Genomic DNA, 15,642 nt, shown 5'->3' on the forward strand with positions numbered 1-15,642 from the left:
AGTTCACTGTATTCTGAAAGCACTACATATCCTCATTCAAATAGCACATGCCCCATCTACCCACAAAGTGGTTATTATAGCAGAATCTCTCGAATCGACTAAATCGACCTCTTCATATCTTCACAACTGGAAGTCCTATTTCACAAAGAATGTGTCTGAAATTGTTCCAGAAAAACAGAAGAAAATGCTATATATTTAAATTAATATTCATTTTCAGGAGATACTTTACCCTCCTGGGACCCACTGGAATCCTAGATTTGAAGTATTAAAGAAATTATGCATGAAGTCACTGACATATGTGCTCCATCCCACCTTCCACTGATAGTTTCTTGTAAGGATTGAAATTTTGGGGGTAACTACAATTTTCAAGAACAATAGCCAGAGAGTAGGAAGTCCTGGTTCTGTGAGCGAAGTGAAATTGGGGTAACGTAACATAGTTTTAGTGTGCAATAATTTAAATTGGCAAGCCTCTGTGGTAGTTTTTTTTCCCTCCCTAACAGCAGAGTGTGTTTGCTTTTAACAAACACTCTTAAGGGTATCAAAGACAGTGTTTTAAATTAAACATAAACATACATGCATTGTAAACAGACAGTTCTTTTAAAGGTGTTTTTTTTTTTTTTTTTTTTTTTGGGATGGAGTCATGAACATTTTCTTGGTAACTGTTTCTCAATTGTTGAGAGCTACTGACTTGCATTTTGTGCCATTCAAGTGCCTTGAGAATTGTTTGCACCAGAGTGATTGTTTTGCTGATTTATAAAGTTCTGAACTTTGCCTGAAATTGCACAGCGACTTCATTTCCCCATCCCTGTCCCTAATAATTCTTGAGTGCCTTAGAGTTGAAAATCAAATTCTAATTAGTTTATTTTAAACACTTTAGAGAAGGGTTGGTGTCATTATAAACTGTGTGGTGGGGAACTTGCCCCAGACGAAGAGGAAGTTAATATTCCAAGGCCAGGATAGTCCAGTCCAGCTATGGGTGCTGGAGCCATGCCAGGCAAGCCTGCGTGATGAAAGGCAAACTTGGCAGAAACTTGGGATTTGCGCTTTGTAAGAACTCATGTTGCAAATTTCTTCCCTGTGTCGCAGGCTTAAACCCAAATGGCTTTCAAAGATCAGCTGTGATTAATAGGAATCAGTTGGAGAATAGAGCCATCAATTTAAAATGTAGCTCAACAAATAGTTTTCTTGATCTATCCTGTGTTTAACATTATTTTTGGAAAAAATATCCTGAAGGGTAGAGGAAGAGAGACTATTTTGGTTGCTTTCTGATTTACTGATCTCCCCCTTACATCATGGTTTAGATTGTTCCTAAAATTTTGTGGGTTGAGCTTCTGTTCTGTGGTGTGGTTTGATTTTTAGGGGGAGGTAAGGGTATGTCATGTCTCATTTTAAATCAGCTACTGTCCCTTGGCAATGACTAACTTGATATTTCTCCTTCTCTTTCTCTAGTCCTCCTTCTCCCATGAATATTCACATGCACACAAACACACACACACACACAAATCAGTTTATCCAAACTCAAACTTGAAAGTGTTCAATGCTGCTTGCATACCTGTTAATATTTTTGTTATTTCTAACCCCAAACACAAAAATGAGTAGAAAGAAAAATAAGAAAAATTTGCCTTTACCTTCCAGTATTCATCTTTCTTTCCCCTTCTTCTCTATGCAACTATGTACGTATTTTTTTACTTAGTTGTGATCATAGTGTAAATATAATTCTGTATCATCTTTTTCATTTGTGTTTTTTAAATGTTGTTAGTCTGTTTTTATTTTAGATGGTCCCATGATATTTCATTAATTTAACCATTCTTATGTTGTCAGATATCCTCTTTCCGCCATGTAGACATCTTTGTTCATACAACTTTTTCATTTGGGGAATTATTCTTAACCTGAAAAAAAGTAGACCTATTAGGTCAAAGAATTTGGATTTTTTTTTTTTTTACATTTTTATTGGAGTATAATTGCTTCACAATGGTGTACTAGTTTCTGCTTTATAACAAAGTGAATCAGTTATACCTATACATCTGTTCCCATATCCCTTCCCTCTTGCGTCTCCCTCTCTCCCACCCTCCCTATCCCACCCCTCCAGGCGGTCACAAAGGATGGAGCTGATCTCCCTGTGCTATGCGGCTGCTTCCCACTATCTATCTGCCTTACGTTTGGTACTGTATATATGTCCATGCCTCTCTCTCGCTTTGTCACAGCTTACCCTTCCCCCTCCCCATATCCTCAAGTCCATTCTCAAGTAGGTCTGTGTCTTTATTCCTGTTTTACCCCTAGGTTCTTCATGACATTTTTTTTTCTTAAATTCCATATATATGTGTTAGCATACAGTATTTGTCTTTCTCTTTCTGACTTACTTCACTCTGTATGACAGACTCTAGGTCTATCCACCTCATTACAAATAGCTCAGTTTCGTTTCTTTTTATGGCTGAGTAATATTCCATTGTATATATGTGCCACATCTTCTTTATCCATTCATCGGATGATGGGCACTTAGGTTGTTTCCATCTCCGGGCTATTGTGAATAGAGCTGCAATGAACATTTTGGTACATGTCTCTTTTTGAATTATGGTTTTCTCAGGGTATATGCCTGGTAGTAGGATTGCTGGGTCATATGGTAGTTCTATTTGTAGTTTTTTAAGGAACCTCCATACTGTTCTCCTTAGTGGCTGTACCAATTCACATTCCCACCAGCAGTGCAAGAGTGTTCCCTTTTCTCCACACCCTCTCCAGCATTTATTGTTTCTAGATTTTTTGATGATGGCCATTCTGACTGGTGTGAGATGATATCTCATTGTAGTTTTGATTTGCATTTCACTAATGATTAATGATGTTGAGCATTCTTTCATGTGTTTGTTGGCAGTCTGTATATCTTCTTTGGAGAAACGTCTATTTAGGTCTTCTGCCCATTTTTGGATTGGGTTGTTTGTTTTTTTGCTATTGAGCTGCATGAGCTGCTTATAAATTTTGGAGATTAATCCTTCGTCAGTTGCTTCATTTGCAAATATTTTCTCCCATTCTGAGGGTTATCTTTTGGTCTTGTTTATGGTGTCCTTTGCTGTGCAAAAGCTTTGAAGTTTCATTAGGTCTCATTTGTTTATTTTTGTTTTTATTTCCATTTCTCTAGGAGGTGGGCCAAAAATAATCTTGCTGTGATTTATGTCATAGAGTGTTCTGCCTATGTTTTCCTCTAAGAGTTTGATAGTTTCCGGCCTTACATTTAGGTCTTTAATCCATTTTGAGCTTATTTTTGTGTATGGTGTTAGGGAGTGATCTAATCTCATACTTTTACATGTCCCTGTCCAGTTTTCCCAGCACCACTTATTGAAGAGGCTGTCCTTTCTCCACTGTACATTCCTGCCTACTTTATCAAAGACAAGGTGACCATATGTGTGTGGGTTTATCTCTGGGCTTTCTATCCTGTTCCATTGATCTTTCTTTCTGTTTTTGTGCCAGTACCATACTGTCTTGATTACTGTAGCTTTGTAGTATAGTCTGAAGTCAGGGAGCCTGATTCCTCCAGCTCCATTTTTCATTCTCAAGATTGCTTTGGCTATTCAGGGTCTTTTGTGTTTCCATAAAAATTGTGAAATTTTTTGTTCTAGTTCTGTGAAAAATGCCAGTGGTAGTTTGATAGGGATTGCATTAAATCTGTAGATTGCTTTGGGTAGTAGAGTCATTTTCACAATGTTGATTCTTCCAATCCAAGAACATGGTATATCTCTCCATCTATTTGTATCATCTTTAATTTCTTTCATCAGTGTCTTATAATTTTCTGCATACAGGTCTTTTGTCTCCTTAGATAGGTTTATTCCTAGATATTTTATTCTTTTTGTTGCAGTGGTAAATGGGAGTGTTTTCTTGATTTCACTTTCAGATTTTTCATCATTAGTGTACAGGAATGCCAGAGATTTCTGTGCATTAATTTTGTATCCTGCTACTTTACCAAATTCATTGATTAGCTGTAGTAGTTTTCTGGTAGCATCTTTAGGATTCTCTATGTATAGTATCATGTCATCTGCAAATAGTGACAGCTTTACTTCTTCTTTTCCAATTTGGATTCCTTTTACTTCCTTTTCTTGTCTGATTGCTGTGGCTAAAACTTCCAAAATTATGTTGAATAAGAGTGGTGAGAGTGGGCAGCCTTGTCTTGTTCCTGATCTTAGTGGAAATGGTTTCAGTTTTTCACCATTCAGGACGATGTTGGCCGTGGGTTTGTCATATATGGCCTTTATTATGTTGAGGAAAGTTCCCTCTATGCCTACTTTTCGCAGGGTTTTTATCATAAATGGGTGTTGAATTTTGTCGAAAGCTTTCTCTGCATCTATTGAGATGATCATATGGTTTTTCTCCTTCAACTTGTTAATATGGTGTATCACATTGATTGATTTGCGTATATTGAAGAATCCTTGCATTCCTGGAATAAACCCCACTTGGTCATGGTGTACGATCCTTTTAATGTGCTGTTGGATTCTGTTTGCTAGTATTTTATTGAGGATTTTTGCATCTATGTTCATCAGTGATATTGGCCTGTAGTTTTCTTTCTTTGTGACATCCTTGTCTGGTTTTGGTATCAGGGTGATGGTGGCCTCGTAGAATGAGTTTGGGAGTGTTCCTCCCTCTCCTATACTTTGGAAGAGTTTGAGAAGGATAGGTGTTAGCTCTTCTCTAAATGTTTGGTAGAATTCGCCTGTGAAGCCATCTGGTCCTGGGCTTTTGTTTGTTGGAAGGTTTTTTATCACAGTTTCAATTTCAGTGCTTGTGATTGGTCTGTTCATATTTTCTATTTCTTCCTGATTCAGTCTTGGCAGGTTGTGCATTTCTAAGAATTTGTCCATTTCTTCCAGGTTGTCCATTTTATTGGCCTAGAGTTGCTTGTAGTAATCTCTCATGACCCTTTGTATTTCTGCAGTGTCAGTTGTTACTTCTCCTTTTTCATTTCTAATTCTATTGATTTGAGTCTTCTCCCTTTTTTTCTTGATGAGTCTGGCTAATGGTTTATCAATTTGGTTTATCTTCTCAAAGAATCAGCTTTTAGTTTTATTGATCTTTGCTATCGTTTCCTTCATTCCTTTTTCATTTATTTCTGATTGATTTTTATGATTTCTTTCCTTCTGCTAACTTTGGGGGTTTTGGGTTCTTCTTTCTCTAATTGCTTTAGGTGCAAGGTCAGGTTGTTTACAGGAGATGTTTCCTGTTTCTTAAGGTGGGATTGTATTGCTATAAACCTCCCTCTTAGAACTGCTGTTGCTGCATCCCATAGGTTTTGGGTCGTGTCTCCATTGTCATTTGTTTCTAGGTATTTTTTAATTTCCTTTTTGATTTCTTCAGTTATCACTTCGTTATTAAGTAGTGTATTGTTTAGCCTCCATGTGTTTGTATTTTTTACAGATCTTTTCCTGTAATTGATATCTAGTCTCATAGTGTTGTGGTCAGAGAAGATACTTGATACAATTTCAGTTTTCTTAAATTTACCAAGGCTTGATTTGTGACCCAAGATATGATCTATCCTGGAGAATGTTCCATGAGCACTTGAGAAAAATGTGTATTCTGTTGTTTTTGGATGGGATGTCCTATAAATATCAATTAAGTCCATCTTGTTTAATGTATCATTTAAAGCTTGTGTTTCCTTATTTATTTTCATTTTGGATGATCTGTCCATTGGTGGAAGTGGGGTGTCGATTTCCCCTTTTATGGCTGTTAGTATTTGCCTTATGTATTGAGGTGCTCCTATGTTGGGTGGATAAATATTTACAGTTGCTATATCTTCTTCTTGGATCGATCCCTTGTGTCCTAGTGTCCTTCTTTGTCTCTTCTGATAGTCTTTATTTTAAAATGGGTGTTTTTATGGCTTCACACGTAACTGCCAAATTGCTTTCCATAAGAGTTGTTCTAATTTACAATATCCCGCTCACCCCAGGGTGTGATGTACCTATTTCACTTTCTTACTTGCTTTAAGAACTGACATTAAAGAATATGTATTTTTGAAATTATTGCATACTAAATGTACCTCATTTAAATATATGAATATCTTAGGGAGGTCATTATAATTATGCATCTTTGAGTTTCTGAGTCCATTATAAAAATTGATGACCAGATAGTTCTCTTGCAGTAATACAGTCCTCAAGTGAACCATGAGTATAAAAATATGTCACATCTTGTATTTTCATGGGAATTTTACATTTCTTTGCTAATAATAATAAACTTCCTGCTGTGTCTGTACAGGAAATGAGAGTTAAGTCCATTTCCACATCTGAAAATTTCTCAGTAGTGTCTTTGGGAACTTACTGTTTGTGTTTAGTTTGACACTGAATTTGGAATTGGTCAGAAGGAAAGCCATTTTCTCACCATTTCCGGGTGAATTTTCTATATGAATCTAAGGCAGGGGTTTGCTTGAATCACTAGTTCTTAAGCTGGAGAGTGTGCAGCAGAATCACCTAGAAACACAGAGTACTGAACCGTCCCCAAGTTTCTGATTTAGTAGGTCTAGGGTTGGACCCAGGATCTCCCTTTCTAGCAGGGCCCCAGTTGATGCTGTGCTGCTAGGTCAGTGACCGTACTCTTGGGATCTCAGGTTAAAATGGCATATATCGGTCTCACCCAGGCCAGGAAATAAAGACTATCCCTGGAATGCTGACACAGCCCATCTGAGCAGGATTTCCTGATTTGTGTTCTTATGCATCAGGTGAAGCTTCCTCTCTCTCCCAAGCTGAAGAGGGGTCCCTTTCTCCTTTGAGTCTTGTAGCTAGGCCTTGGCCTTTCTTTCTAGATTTTTGCTACTTCTCTGGCAGTGTTCTTCCTTTCTTCCTTTTATAGTTCTGCAGACACACTGGTTTCTGGTTACCTGGGTTCGGTGTGGTGTGCAGACAGAAATTGACACGTGGATCCCACAGATAAATGGGTGCATCACAGCTCTTCGCGTGTGCCATTTAGCTTTGGTCTGATCAAAAACTTCCAATAGCCCCATCCAAGCATCCTGCAGCAGTTCCCTCTTGAGATTAGAAGTCCTCTCTCTGGAACCTCAGCCTTCGGTGTCACACCTTGTTTGGATCCCTGGATGCAGAAACGCCAGAGTTGTCTTGCTCTAATACTGTGGTCATCTGCCCATGGATTTAAAAGCTAACTAAGATGATCTTCATTGTCCCTCCTGTAGCACATCTTTGACTGTGGCATCATCCAGGCAGCATGAGCCTCTGTTATACCCTTCACGTGTTTCCTCTTCGCTGCCCACAGGAGGGCTATGTGGACATACTTCTGTTTCACTGTGACTGGCTTTGGTTATTCCATTTTGTGATGGAATCCAGTGTTGAAATGCATCAAAAGCACTTGTATCTCATTGAAAAAACCCTGCTGGCTGAGCTGTATCTCTTAATGGGGTGGGGACTAGGAAATACTTGTTAGAATAAGCTTATGTTTGGCACACATACTTCGGAAAACCTCTTCTAATGAGCCCGTGGGCTTGCTAAGGAATGGCGTGTGCCTCAAGTTCCTGAGCACAATGGGCTTGTATATGGAAACCATGACAACTCTGATTTTCTTCAGCAACTTAATATCCAATGTGTTTCACAATTTTATTTCACTACCTTAGTGTATATTAAGGTTTGAACAAAGGGAAGACTCATATTAGGGAAAATTTTTAATATTCATTCAAGCAATTTCTTTCAGGTTTGTTTTATTTCGTTTGAGCCTTTAGGTGAGTGGTTGGGGGCGGGAATATGGAGGTGGGATTTTTCTCTCACTGATTCCTGGAATTTCGTGTCCCTGATTTAAAGATCTAGACCAAAGGAGGGCAGTCAACTGACCTCACGACAAAATAACCAGAAGGCAGCAGAACTTTTCTGGGTATTGTTCACTGCTTACTGGTCTCTTTTCCTTGACACATCTTTAACAGCAGGTGTCTCCACCAAGACAAGTATCTGTGGTGTCAACCTTGTAACAGCATCCAGTGAATGATACATTCTTCTTCTCATGAGACCTCTACAGATAGCAAACGCTTGGAAGTCTTCTGGAGCTTCTCCCTCTAGGTCTGAGGGTGCGTGAGATGTAAGGCGTCTTGTCAAAGCTTAACTCAGAGCATGGCTGTGCATCTCTCCTCGGCCCTTTGACCTAGGCCCTTTGACGTTTCTTCTGACAACTGTCAGGTTAATAAATATTTTTAGTAGGGCCTGACTATGAAGCAATCTGTGAACCATTTATTTTGGCTATGCCATATTGCTGAGAATCCCAGTAACAGAAATTACTTTTAACAGATTTCAGATAATGCATTTAGTCTTGATTTGAATAATGTGCATGGTTCCATATGCCCATGAATTGTAGTGGGGAGAGCAGGATGAGGTCATCACTGCCACACAGATACTTTACTTAGCAGGGAACAGAGCTGGCAGGACAGCTCTGTTCCTGTTTCTGAAAGGAGTACCTGCCTTGGGGAGAGGCGGAGCTTCCCAGCTAGTGCACCTGGTTGGTTACAGGAGTGCATGAGGTGCTGGTTCTCTGAAACCTCCAGCAGCAAGGCAGCACCAAGGGTGACCAGAACCCCCTGGGCTGTTGTCCCCTCTGCTGTGAGCAGCTCCATCCGTTTTTTGATGTGGGCCATGGCTTGAAAACTGTGTTTGAAATCCTTCTGTGAGGAATGTTAAGCAAAGTGACACAAATAGTTGATATACCTTTTTGAATCCTCTTCCTACCAGGAAAAAAATGCCTCTCTGAAAACAGTGTTTCCCAAGATTCTCTCATACACAGACTACCTTTATGATTTCTTTTCATATCTAAATGCCCCTTGTGCCATTATTTTCTTAATCATTTAAATAGCTAACTTTTTCAAACATTTCTTTTTAAAAGGAAATTAATGTCACTACTGGAAGTGGGAAAACCAGTTATCCCATGGCATTAAATGGAAGGTAACGTTAATAATACATATGGAGTTATTTAATAAGACAAAAAAGTTTTGTCCTGGAACCATATCTAATTTTCTCACAGGCCACCCCTGAAGGAAACACTGTATTAACTTAGAGTCCTATCAGAAGCCCAACATGAACCACTCTCATTCTCTGTAAAATGGCTTTAGTCGTAATGTTCCAATCTCTGAAGGGTTTCATGGTTCTTGTAGGAGTTCACTGTTAACGGGAGCTCTCTGCAGGGATGCGGATGCTGGGGATCCTGCCCCCCTTGCCTGTTACCTGGGTGTCCACCCAAGCTGCGGTGCAGTGAAGAGAGACCACGGACATGAAGTGAGCAGGCCCTTGTGACGAGATTAATGCATTATCCCATTTTGGGCTTGTTGGGAAGAATTCTAGAATACAAACGGAATTGGATTCAGGTTAATGTTTGTCATTAGCTAGCTGTGAACTTGGACAAGTACGTTTTCCCTGGGTGGTCCTCAGCTTCTTTTTCTGAAGGAAAGGAAGGCTGTGATCTGCATGATTCTGACATCCCCTGGATCTGTCTTTGCCTCACCTTCAGATTATTCAAATGATAGCCAAGTCCACAGTCCCTTATCTGCAATTGAGAAATCCCCAAAGCTTTGAGAGCCAAAAGCTATTGGTTTGGGTAGGGAAGGTCATGAGGAAGGCCTTGTTTCCAGAAACTTGCATTTTTAGAAAAACCCCTCTGACGTTTCATGGGGTTTGAAGGTTTCTAGGTTGTTCTTATTAATCTGCACATTTGCTTTGTGATGTGTACTCTCAAGGTGTTGGAACTAAGGCCTGGCAATTAAGGGGTTTACTCAGAACCATGCAGCAAATTAATGATAGGGATATTGTTGGTAGATATATTTGCCCCAGAGAAGAGAAAACTCTCCGTTAGACACATGTCCAGGAAAAAAAAATTGTATAAATCAGATACACATGCCCAAAGCTGTGGGGAGGAGGTTATGAATAGTTTCTCCGATTCTTTCCGTGGCCCTTCGAGTGGAAAAGCGAGGCCTGGCACGGTTCGCCCTTCCTTGACCACTGTTTAAGAGCTCCTCTTCCACTGCATTCCTGGATCCGCTGTTGCTTGTACCACTCCTTTGGCACTCGAAGTACTTTGTATTTTTAGTCGCTTTTCCTGAATTCACGCTGTTCTGTTCGCTGGCTCACGATTTGGCAGTTGCTCGTTGGGTGCTGTTGTAAAAGGACTGAGAGTCCACGTCTTCTCTGGCAGAGTGAGGAACAGTTGTAAGTAACTTCCTACCTTGGCAACACAGGTAATTTCACAGTCTGGCCCTGACTGCTCACGCTCCCCACCACCGTGTGCACTGATTTCAGCTACAGGGAATTTCCCTCCTCCTCTCCAACACAGGAGGATCATTTGTAACCCCTTGTCTTTGTCCCATATCACTGGGCCCCAGCCTGGATTGCCCCCTCTCCTTGGTGTATTCTTGTCCCATCCTCTCCTCTTTCTTGAAAACTCATCTTTCTATGTTCAGCCAGGCCCTAGCTCCCAGAAAGCTTACTTGTGCTTCCATGGCACCTGGTTTATATCTGGTACTTAAACCACACAGGTGTTTAGTTCTCTGAAACCCACTGAGCACCACGCCCTCCCCCTCACCTCTTCTCCCTGGTCCTACTTTGTAATTTTTTTCGTGTCTTCCTTTCCCATTATTCTCATCACCAACATCACATCTTTATTTTTATATCCCTAGTGCCAAGGACAACCTCTGGCTCACACAGTTTAAGGGACCAAAATGGTTTTTGAGCCAATTTAGGAACTCGCAAGTAAAACTTAGTGAGAATTTCCAATCTATCTTTGCCTTTCAAGATATAAAGTATACAAAGGGGTGAAAGACATTTTTGAGGTTTTTTTTTTTAAACAAGATTTCCATTATCTAAGGAGAAAAGAGAGGGACTTGTTCTCATCTTCCACTAGACTTTGAGTTCCTTGAAAACTGAGAGTAGGTCTTATACTTTTATCATCCTCAACATTTAGAATGGTGTTCCACACATGGTTGGTATGTAATGTACTTTATATTGATTGAAATAATTGCTTTCCTTGACTAGAGGGTGTTCCATATAACTGCTGGAGTTTAATACCAGGTTTATTTTATGCTGGGAAAGCATGACCAACATCAGATGGAAACAGTCAACAATTTGACCAATGGTTGACAAAAAAGGCATGACTAAGTTCCAGGCATGATCAATTAAATGGTCTTTTTAAACTTGATTCCTTTTGTTAAAACACAGCAGTATTTAATAAGATTAAAATATGGGAAATATAAACCCAAGGGAAAACTTCATCTTTGTATAGTGAATTTTATTGTTGAGTATCCCCAGATCCTATGTTTTAAAAATCCAGCCATGCTTTTTTTCTTTTGCATTTATAGAAAAAATGATGTTCCCATAACCCTTCCCAAGCTAGCCAGGCAAATTACTTCAAATAGCTGGCTGTTATGCTAGATTTTTAAAGACTGAAACCAGGCTATTAAATATATTCTCCTTCAGAAAAGCTGAGAGGTGGTGACAGGCACAATCCTACTGTTTCTTATAAGTTCATGTGGCCCTTATAAAGGTATAAATTATCTTGCAGGTCTGTGTCCAGCTGTATTTTATGTGATGTCTCCTAGTAATACATGTACTGAAAAGAATTAAAATATTGTTGAATGCTTCCTGGGGTCCTTACAAGAGAAGTAGGTAAGGTCTCTGAGATGAGGTATCTCAAGACTTCTGAAAGCAGCAGTTTATGCCCAATCTGAACTGTTTACCATTTGTCAGGAAAGGTTTTAATCCATTGACTAATACACATTACAAACACAGTCAAGCCATGTGGGTAAGTTAGTCTTAATATCAACTAGAATTTTTAAATTTGGACTACATTCCATTTTTAAAATAAACTCTTGAATCTATGTAGTTTAACAAAACTGTAGTATTTAACAGATGTCCCTTATCATGACTAATCTTTTTCATAAATGGTTTGTCTTTATGTGGGATTTGTGAGAACAACTTCTCACTGTTAATTTCTTTGATAAATGAAAAGGCAATTGAAGCTTTTCAGGTAGCTTATAGGAGCTAGAAAAACTTAAAAATTATTAAAACAGCCTCCTTCCACCTGCGCCAACGATCACTCTGGTAGGTATTTAGGAACAGAAGAAAGTTACATGGAGGAAGGAAAGAGGGCAGTAAACTAATCCACTGTCCTCATTGTTGAGGCCTTTGATGATGAGAGAAAAATAAGGGATTTTCTGGGTCTCATTTCTATAAAGGAAAAGAATCAACTTTCTAATTCTAAATTATTGCTTTAAATTTTTCTCTTTGTGGAACTACTTTCTTTGTGAAAGGTAAGGAACTGATGTAATTTTGCTGGGAAAAATGGTTTCTAAGGCATTGGAAACCATGCAGGGGCAGCAGCTGAAATAAGCGACATTCACATTTGCTTGGGAGTAAGGGAAAAGTTCATTCTTTTCAGCCATTCTCCTGCCTTTCCAAAAGACTGTCGTCTGCATTTTATTTTGTGCCTTTGATCTGAGAGGAATTAATAGCCATCAAACAGCTGTGAATGATAGAGGGTACTCAGAACATACAGAATGAATGAGTGAGGAAATAGCATTTCATATTACATTACTTGCATCCTCCCAGTTGGAGGGATTATTTTATAGCAATGCATTTTCCCCTGATCATAAAAAAGGGGTATTTTGGTGATGGTCTTGGATTGTTTGTTTGCCTCCAGCTCTAGTTGTGGCCAACTTTTTATTTCAGTTTATGGTTTGAAAACAGTAGATTCATGTACCGTCTTTAGGTATTTTGTCCTTTTTAATCACTGAAGGGACTCTTGTTCTGTCTCTTGTGCCCTGTTGGGCACTGCAGAGCTGTTTGTATGCACTCTTGGAGCGTTTTGTTATAATTACAGGAGAGGTAGTCATGTTTTCTTCTAACAATTATTGTTCCTCCAGTTCTCTGCAGGGCTTCTATTTATTGCTTTGTTTTCCACTTATTTTAAGACCTACCTGTAGCTTTCAGAATCACCCTGAAGTTTGAGGAAGGTGATCAGTACTTTTTCTGTCAACGTTGTAACCTGCGACAACCATCAGTACAACCCTGGGAACCTCTACTCTTTTGCTAACCCAACACAATTCTTGTCCATGTGTATAGGTATTGTGGAGGATTACAAGCCACCGTTCTATGATGTGGTTCCCAATGACCCAAGTTTTGAAGATATGAGGAAGGTGGTCTGTGTAGACCAACAGAGGCCCAACATACCCAACAGATGGTTCTCAGACCCGGTAAGACAATGTTTTCTTGGTTTTAGAGCTATACTTAGCTGTTTGCTGTTTGCATTCTCTTGATTTTTCAGCTGGTAGAGTTCTTGAGTGATCTGCCCTGTTTCTTTCTCTCCCTATTTTATGTAGAAGAGCTTTAGACCTAGTTGAGCAGGTTCACAAAATGGTCTCATTCTTGAAAGAGCCATTTCTGATAGATCTTGCTAATGAATGACAACATTCACAAGATTTTTTTACCCTTGATTAGCTCCAGGAATTGGGACATGCATTACTATGCCACTGGCCCTAGGACTGCAGTTTCACATGTAAACCAAGAGACCTGAGTGATGCTTTTTAACCTCTTTTCTATCTCTGCATCTCTTCCAAACATAGGCAGTTTAATGCTGACAATCCTTATTGCTGCTGTTAAGTAGCAAATCTAAGGCATTGAGAAATGACCCGATTTGCATATTTCAGTTTTAACTCTGGGTTAGTGTTACGGCTGTTAGCACCATAAAACCATCAAACCATCAACCACACTGGTCTGTGTAACTGACTTGATAGTCAATTGGTAGCATTAGGAGTCCAAAGGGCAGAGTTTAAGAAACTCAAGAGTGGTTTCTTTATCAGTGGCTAAGGCCTTGATTATTTGTGTAAGGAAAATGGTAATAACATCACTTGAACATCACAAGACCTGCAGAGCCCTGCAAAACAGTGGACGTAACATCTGCCCAGTTACTTTTTCACTGTGGTGTTGGTTCTTTCTCTCCTCAGACATTAACCTCCCTGGCCAAGCTGATGAAAGAATGCTGGTATCAAAATCCATCTGCCAGACTCACAGCCCTGCGTATCAAAAAGACTTTGACCAAAATTGATAATTCCCTAGACAAATTGAAAACTGACTGTTGACATTTTCATGGTGTCAAGAAGGAAGGTCTGACGTTGTCGTCGTTGTCCAGCTGGGACCTAATGCTGGCCTGACTGGTTGTCAGAACAGAATCCATCTGTTTCCCTCCCCAAATGACTGCTTTGACAAGGCCGACATCTTACCCGGCCGTGTGCTGGGGAGACACCAAAACCACCCTAACCTCGCTCAATGACTGTGAACTGGGCATTTCACAAACTGTTCACGCTGCAGAGACTCATGTTGGACAGACACTGTTGCAAAGGTAGGGAACTGGAGGAACACAGAGAAATCCTAAAAGAGATCTGGGCATTAAGACAGTGGCTTTGCATATCTTCACAGGTCTCCTAGACACTCCCCACGGGAAACTCAAGGAGGTGGTGAATTTTTAATCAGCAATATTGCCTGTGCTTCTCTTCTTTATTGCACTAGGAATTCTTTGCATTCCTTACTTGCACTGTTACTCTTAATTTTAAAGACCCAACTTGTGGAAACATTGGCTCCGTACTCCACTGGTCTGTCTTTGGATAATAGGAATTCAATTTGGCAAAACAAAATATAATGTCAGACTTTGCTGCATTTTACACATGTGCTGATGTTTACAATGACGCTGAACATTAGGAATTGTTTATACACAACTTTGCAAATTATTTATTACTTGTGCAGTAGCAGTTTTTACAAAACTGCTTCATGCATATGTTAAAGCTTATTTTTATGTGGTCTTATGATTTTATTACTGAAATGTTTTTAACACTATACTCTGAAATGGACATTTTATTATCCGTTAAATTCACATTTTAAGTGCTTCACATTTATGTGTGTAGACTGTAACTTTTTTTTCAGTTCATATGCAGAACGTATTTAGCCATTACCCATGTGACACCACCGAATATATTACTGATTTAGAAGCAAAGATTTCAGTAGAATTTTAGTCCTGAACGCTGTGGGGAAAATGCATTTTCTTCAGAATTATCCATTATGTGCATTTAAACTCTGCCAGAAAAAAATAACTATTTTGTTTTAATCTACTTTTTGTATTTAGTAGTTATTTGTATAAATTAAATAAAATGTTTTCAAGTCAAAGTGAATTTTTTCAACATGTAAAAAAGATCTACATATTATAAAGCATTTTCTTGTGGGAACAATAGAAGCACAAAATTAACTTGTAAGTCGAATTTGCTTTTTAAGTCTATTAATGAGCCTGAGGGTTCTAGGGGGATGCCTTCCAGTTTGAATTTGGTATCAGAAAATTTAGATTTTGGGGGTTTTTTTGGGGGTGGTGGTGCTGTGATTTCATTTTTTTCCTGTTCAGTTTCCCCAGCTTTGAAGTGAGGGTAACAGACTTGTCCGAGCTGCCTCCTTCACAAGGGATTTGTTAGTATAAGTGGAGGGAAGGAGGTCAAAGCATTTTGTTTAGTATAAGGTCCTGTGTGAGAGGAAAGGGGTCTTATGCATCTCACCTGGCTGCTTTGGGAGAGTCCACTGTTGGCTTTTTCCACTTCTTGAAGTGTTCAACGGGATTGAAAATGTAGAGTTTCGAGTAGCTCAATAAGAGTAGAGGTGTTAA

The 15,642-nt window shown here is 39.3% G+C and overlaps 1 protein-coding gene across 2 annotated transcripts in view; it reads left to right on the forward strand.

Annotated features, from left to right (window-relative positions):
• ACVR1 (activin A receptor type 1) overlaps positions 1 to 15,177 on the forward strand; it is a 127,448-nt gene extending 112,271 nt beyond the window's left edge. For both annotated transcript variants that reach the window (XM_081243012.1, XM_081243011.1), the window contains exons 9-10: positions 13,065 to 13,195; positions 13,946 to 15,177. In XM_081243012.1, coding sequence (XP_081099138.1) covers positions 13,065 to 13,195; positions 13,946 to 14,080 — 266 coding nt within the window. In that variant the 3' untranslated portion in view covers positions 14,081 to 15,177. The remainder of the gene's footprint in view (positions 1 to 13,064; positions 13,196 to 13,945) is intronic.
• Positions 15,178 to 15,642: the final 465 nt, after the last annotated feature.

This window comes from Mesoplodon bidens, assembly GCF_964165515.1.
Source record: "Mesoplodon bidens genome assembly, chromosome: 8".
In the NCBI taxonomy this organism is placed as follows: domain Eukaryota; kingdom Metazoa; phylum Chordata; class Mammalia; order Artiodactyla; family Ziphiidae; genus Mesoplodon; species Mesoplodon bidens.